The 7,500-nt window shown below is 37.2% G+C and overlaps 1 protein-coding gene across 1 annotated transcript in view; it reads right to left on the bottom strand.

Annotated features, from left to right (window-relative positions):
* Positions 1–2,807: 2,807 nt before the first annotated feature.
* LOC125036078 (prolyl 4-hydroxylase subunit alpha-2-like) overlaps positions 2,808–7,500 on the bottom strand; it is a 29,088-nt gene continuing 24,395 nt past the window's right edge. The window contains exons 7-12 of the mRNA XM_047628470.1: positions 6,626–6,799; positions 5,902–5,969; positions 5,227–5,344; positions 4,559–4,687; positions 3,859–4,024; positions 2,808–3,364 (exon numbers count right to left, since the gene is read on the bottom strand). Coding sequence (XP_047484426.1) covers positions 3,279–3,364; positions 3,859–4,024; positions 4,559–4,687; positions 5,227–5,344; positions 5,902–5,969; positions 6,626–6,799 — 741 coding nt within the window. The 3' untranslated portion in view covers positions 2,808–3,278. The remainder of the gene's footprint in view (positions 3,365–3,858; positions 4,025–4,558; positions 4,688–5,226; positions 5,345–5,901; positions 5,970–6,625; positions 6,800–7,500) is intronic.

The raw sequence follows: 7,500 nt of genomic DNA, 5'->3' as shown, positions 1-7,500 counted from the left end.
GTACCGAAAGTTGCAGTATATGCACATACACAACTTGTATTGGGTTTATAAGGTGGCACGACCCTCTCTATTTACACCAACACCAAACAATGTTTCCGGCATTTTTCATTTAAAATTGCAGTTGCCAAGGCATTATTACACATGTGTATATACATTTATAAATGCATATGTATGCATATGATTATGTATTTGTATATATGTATACATGTTTGTATATATATGTACATATATGCAAGTATATATTGTATCTATGTACATGTATACATGTATATATGCATACATACATATACAGGAAATACACATATACAACATTCATTGGATCTAAATTGTATATGTATATGTCTATATCTGTATACGTATTTGTATATATATATATGTATATATATATAAATATATGCAAGTATATATATATGTATATATATATATGCAAGTATATATTGTATCTATTTACATGTATACATGTATATATGCATACATACATATACAGTAAATACACATACACAATATTTATTGGATCTAAATTGTATATGTATATATCTGTATACATATTTATATACAGATATTTGCTGTCGAAAGCTGCAATTACCAAGGAATTTATTACTTAATCCTAAACCTAATGATGGGGGAATCCTTGTAACATTTCAGTAATGTATTTTTCATAAGTCGATGTTTACTTCTGGAATTATGAACACATAAGCACTGGTGTATGTATGTGTGTGTGTGTTTGTGAGCGTGTGTTTGTGTGTGCGTGTGTGTGCGTGCGTGTCCATATGCGTGCGCATCTTCTCAGTTTAGACACTTTTACATGCCAGGAATGCAAGCATTTCAAAGGAAACATGTTTTACTCAACTTCAGAACAGCCAATCAACATATTTGGAAGGTACCCTGGTATATTTGGGGTACTTACTCAAGCCACTATCAATTATGTTCGACACGATCTATTGCCATGGTTTTCCCCTCAGAAATAAGAAACAATTATAATAGCATATATGTATCTATATATATATATTATATATATATATAATAAACTATTATTTACACAGGGATAATCAATCTTTAGCAAGTTCAAATGGCCAAAATTACGTACTCATTGTATTTTAGATTTCACTGTCACAAAGGAGTAAAAAGAAAGAGGTTTACAGTAAAGAAGTCTTGGCAATTATATTTATTGTTTCATACGCGTTAAAGCAAATTATTTATCTATGTCAACACATACTGCATGGTCAGACAAATTACATATGTATATATATATATATATACACACACACATATATATATATATACACACACACATGTATATATATATATATATATATATATATATATATATATATGTGTGTGTGTGTGTGTGTGTGTGTGTGTGTGTGCGCGCACGCACACGACGCACACATATATAAATATATGTATGGTCTTCAGATCTGAAGATGGAATCCAGGTGGATTTCGAAACTGTAGTCTCATTTTCAGTAAATAAAGTTTTTGTGTTTTTTTCTACCATAGTATCAATACGGAAAAGGGTTTTGCCATTCAAATATATGTATGTATAAATGTATGCATGTGTATGTACGAATAAATGTATACATGTGTATATATGTATAAATGTATACATGTGTTTGTATATATGTGTATGTGTATATATATATATAAATGTGTATGTATATATGTATATATATGTGTGCATATGTATAAATATATATGCATATCTATGTATATATAGGTATATACACATATACAACCTGCATTGGATTTATATATTTGATTACACAACCCTCTTTATGTATTGCTGTTTACACCAACAACCCCAAAAGAAGATTTAGGCGTATCCTGTTTTGCACCGAAAGCTGCAGTTAGTCACCGAGGAATGATTACACACATGTACAAGTATAGTATATATAAATGTGTACTTATACATATACACATTTATGATACACATATATGTACACCCAGTGTCCATATATATATATATATATATATATATATATATATATATATATATATATATATAATATATATATATATGTATATATATGTATATATATATATATGTTTATGATTTATATATATACTATATATATATATATATATATATATATCCATATGTATGTATATACACATACACAACCTGTATTGGATTTAAAGTTTCGGTGGCACAACCCTCTTTATGCGTTTCTGTTTACACCAACCATAAACGAAGTTTTCGGCATGTGTTGTTTGCATCGAAAGCTGCAGTTATCAAGGAATTATTACACACACAGGTGTATATACATTTATGAATACAGTATACATGTGTACATATTTTTTCATTTATGTATACATATTTAAATATATGTATGCATATTTGTATATATGCATATCTATATAAGTATATATTGTATATTTATGTATATATAAGTATATATACATACACACACACACACACACACACATATATATGTATATACAGTATATACACATCCACAACCTGGATTTAAATTTAAATAGGTGGCACCAATAACCCTCAAACGAAAGTTTCGCCAAGTCCTGCTGAAAGCTGCAGTTATTTATTACTTAATCCTAAAAACTAATGTCTATAAAATATCACCTTTACCTCAAGATGGGTAATCCTTATCACAATTCAGAAATGTATTTTTCACGAGTCGATGTTGACTTCTGGAGTTATGAACACAAACATAAGCACTGGTGTGTGTGTGTGCGTGTGTGTGTGTGTGTGCCTGTATGCATATGTGTATGTATTTGTGTATGTGTATATGTATGTGTATGCGTATGTGTATGTGTGCGTGCGGATGTGTATGTGTGTGTATGTGTATGTGTGCGCATGTGCTCAGTCTAAACACTTCTAGATACTAGAAATGCAAGCATTATCAAAGGAAATCTGTTTGACCCTTGTGTACTTACTCATGCTACTATCAAACATGAGTAATCTTCGACACGATCTATTGCCATGGTTTTCCCCTCATATACTCCTCTTTACTTATATAAAGAAATAAATTCTGACGACAAACATCAGAAATAAGAAAAAAAACAAGACTTACACAATTGTGAGCTACACCATTCGCCCTGAAGCACAGCGATCCTCCCAAACCGCTGGTAAACAATTATAAAAGCACATAAACATATCAAACTATTATTTACATCAATATTTCCTCTCCCATCCCGATTTTTTTTTATATACTCTTTATATTTTTTTGTTCCTTGTTTTTCACATCCTTTTGTTCCGTGTCACTTGTTTGTCGTTTGCCAAACGAGTGATGCTCGTGGTTTCATGCTGCTGTTGTTCCATCAAGGTACCGTCTGCTTGTCCCACGTGTTGACGCCACACTTATACTGCTTGAACTGGTCATTGTAATGGATCCACTTGTTGCTGACTGGAAATCGAATGCCAATTGGTTAGTTCATCTCGGTGATGATAATTCTCCATGTTAAAATGGTGCAAATGTGGTTGCAATATGGTGCTTTTATTTAACTGTTTCCGTGGCCTAAAACATTAAAAGAAACTTACTGTAAATGAATAATCAAACTCACTTGTGTTTATAGTCATGATTTCTTTATCTCTGTTTTCTCCTTCCTTCCCTCCCCCCCCCTTTCTCTCTCTATATATATATTGTGTGTATGTGTATATATATGTATATGCATGTATATATACACACATATACGTATATACATGGACACACACACACACACACACACACACACACACACACACACACACACACACACACACACACACACACACACACACACACACACACACACACACACACACACACACCCACACACACACACCCACACACACACCCACATCCTCTCCCACCCTCCCTCCTTCCATCGCCTCCCTCCTCCACTTCTTCCCCACACTTACTCCACTTGGACCCATGCAGAACGGGACAGGCTCCGTGCCGCGTGTTCTCGTCCCCGGCGCCCGAGCGATAAAGGTTCCACCAGAAGGCCGCCGACCCTCGCTTCGGCCAGATGGTCACGCCCGCCCGGGGGAACACCGTTGCGCCGCCCGCCTCCACGTCAGATAGCTGTGGGTGGTGGGCGGGTGTGGTAAACGATAAGAGGGGGGCGTGGGTGTTGGCTGTGGTTTGTTGTTATTGGTAGTTTGATTATTATTATCATTACCCATATTACCATTACCATAATCGTGATAATTATGATCAGTATCATAATTATTATCATCATTATTATTATCATCATTGTCATTATTGTCCCTACTATTATTACTTTTATAGTCATTTATTATTATTATTATTATTGTTATTATCATCATCATTATTTTCCTTCTTATCATCAGGATTATTATTACTATAACCATTATTTTTCTTATAATCATTATTATTATCATTATCAATATAATTCTTATCATTACTATTATCTTTATCATGATTTTCTTTACACATTATTAATTTATCTAGTTATCCATCTATTCACTTATTCCTTTTTTTATTCGTATACGTGTGTTCGTGTGCAATACTCCCACTCGTCTTGAATTCTAAATGAATCCCACACACACGCGAACGGCACGGGGATGCAACAAACAAACAGACACACAGACTCACGTAGACCATGAAAGTTGCGTAGCGGTCCCCCATGAAGTGTTCCCAGGGGCTGTATGCACGGGGGTCGGGGTTGATCATGAGGTAGTCTGTGTGAGTCACGTATAGGCCTCCGATACCGTAGTTCGCGACCTGCCGGAGGAGAGAAACGAGACTGTTCAAGGAAGGCAGACGAAGGGACAGGAAGATGTGCGGGTGGATTGTTGGGTATTATGTTGGAATGGGTGGGTATGTCCAGAGCTATGGAGGGAGGGAAGGAGAGGAAAGGAGTGAAGGGTGGAAGGAGGGAGGGAGGGAGGGAGGGAGGGAGATGGAGTGAGGGAGGAAAGGAGGGAGGGAGGGAGGAAAGGAGGGAGGGAGGTAGGAAGGGAGGGAGGGAGGGAGGGAGGGAGGGAGGGAGGGAGGGAGGGAGAGAGAGAGAGAGAGAGAGAGAGAGAGAGAGAGAGAGAGAGAGAGAGAGAGAGAGAGAGAGAGAGAGAGAGAGCGAAAGAGTTAGAGAGAGAGAAAGAAAGAAAGAGAGAGAGAACAGAGAAAAAAAGAGTGAGAGACAGAACCAACCACCCACCCAATCACACAAACAGAAACAGAGACACACACACACACACACAAAGAAAACAAAAAGCATAGCCAGACAGAGAATCATTCCCAGCCAGCCAGACAGAACAACCCACCTGGTAATCCTCTCCTGCCGAAGACTCGAGGGCGTGAAGACCCGTCGCGAACTCGATCTTCTTCGTCGTGTTCAGCAGGAGTTTCTTGCGATCGTCCGCGCTCTCTCGCAGCCAAGCTCTGGCGAAGGAGGAATAAACGAATGCCGTGGAATAAGGGGAATAAACAATGATGTATACGTGGAAATGGGAGAATAAAAGAGAATAAGCGAATGAAGTGGACACGGGAGAAGATGAATAAAAAATGATGTATACGTGGAAAAGGGAGAATAAAAGAGAACAATAAACGAATGAAGTGGACACGGGGGGAGAGAAATAGAAAAATGATGTGTACATAGAAAAAGGGGAATAAAAGACAACAGTAAACAAGAGACTGTGAATATGGAAGGACAGGAAGAAAAAATGGTGTGAACATGAAAAAGGGAGAATAAAAGAGAACAATCCAACAAAAAGTGCACACGGGGAAGAGTGTGTGTGGGTGTGTGTGTGTGTGTGTGTGTGTGTGTGTGTGTGTGTGTGTGTGTGTGTGTGTGTGTGTGTGTGTGTGTGTGTGTGTGTGAATGAATACGGTCTAAGTATTGCAAAAAATAATTTATGAATCAATTCATTCACTCTCACTCTCTATCCACCACCCCTTTTATATTTCGTATTTACATACAAGGAACATAATCAACTTACGTGCTTGAAGTCCGCACCATACTGCTTATAAAGTTACCCCCAGGGCCTCTGTGTCTGGATGCTGTCAACTAAAGGGATTGAATCACACTTTGAATCATTTGAAGCATCTGAATCTCTATTGGATCACATATATATCACCAGAATCTATGCCTAAAACCTTTCTTATAGCCAAAATTCATCATCATTATCAAAGACATTATTACACAACATCACATAAACCTCACTAGATTTTATATTATTCTTCCACCAAATATAAACAAATAAATAAGTAAAAAATAGATAAATATGAAAACAAATAAGTAAATCAGTAAACATAAACAAATAAGTAAATAGATAAATGAGTAAAGAAACAAATAAATAAAAAATAACAAATAAATAAATAGGTAAACAAGCAAATAAAAAAGTAAAAAAAATAAATAAGCAAACAATTAAATAAACCAAACAAATAAATAAGTAATCAAATAAATAAAAGAATAAACAAATAAGTTAAAAGCAAACAAGCAAACAAACAAATAAACATAAACCAAACAAATAAACAAGCAAATAAATAAATAAGTAAAAAAATCAATAAATAAGGGAAAAGATAAAAATTAAAAGTAAACAAATAAATAAAAAAGCAAATCAATAAATAAAAAAGCAAACAGATAAATAATAAGTAAGCAAACAGAAATAAATAAACAAGCAAACAAATAAAAAAGCCAACAAACAAATGAATGAAGCTTACCCTCGGCTTGGCAATACTCTTGATGGCTTCGGTCTGGGCCTCGGTCAGGAAGTCGCGGAACACGACGATGTAAGGGTCGAGCGACACCTCCTCCAGGCGCAGGGGCATCAGCGTCAGGTAGGCGGTGCCGGCGGTCACGTGGCGGCAGCTCAGCCTCGACTCCATCTCGGGGGTCTGGGGGTGGGAGAGGGGAGCGGCGGTTGGATGCTGCTGCAGGGGGCTGTGCTGCCTTCGTTTTGGGCAGAGGTCTGCGTTGTTGATTAATGGTCTTTTCAGTCCGGCTGTTTGTCTAGCTGTTTGTCATTAGTCTGCTTGAAACACGCGCGCGCGCACGCGCACACACACACACACACACACACACACACACACACACACACTCACACTCTCTTCCCCTGTGTGCACGCACGCACACACACATAGGTGTACGTCTATCAGTCTGTCTTTCAGTTTGCATGTTTGCAGTCTACGTGCCTCAGTATATTTCAGTTGGTCTGCTTGTCTGTATCTAGCCGAGGGTTGTGTATTTCACTGTGTACTAGCAATTTACTTAACCAACGTAAATAGGATACCATTGGCATATTCCCTGTGCAATGAATATTCCCTCTCACAGGCCAAGAACGTTATGTAAAGTTATGTTTGAATTACGTCTTTTTCCTGTTAACAGAAAGGTAGCTAGAGAGAGGGGGAGGGGGTGAGAAAGAGAGAGATGGAGATGAAGAGGGAGAGGGAGAGGGAGAGGGAGAGAGAGAGGGAGAGAGAGAGAGAGGGAGAGAGAGAGAGGGAGAGAGAGAGAGAGAGAGAGAGAGAGAGAGAGAGAGAGAGAGAGAGAGAGAGAGAGAGAGAGAGAGAGAATAAATCCTTTTCGGTTCAGAATA

Source organism: Penaeus chinensis, chromosome 2 (genome assembly GCF_019202785.1).
Source record: "Penaeus chinensis breed Huanghai No. 1 chromosome 2, ASM1920278v2, whole genome shotgun sequence".
In the NCBI taxonomy this organism is placed as follows: Eukaryota; Metazoa; Arthropoda; class Malacostraca; order Decapoda; family Penaeidae; genus Penaeus; species Penaeus chinensis.
Note: the sequence above shows the minus strand (reverse complement) of the source record. Positions and strands in the feature narration are given on the sequence as shown.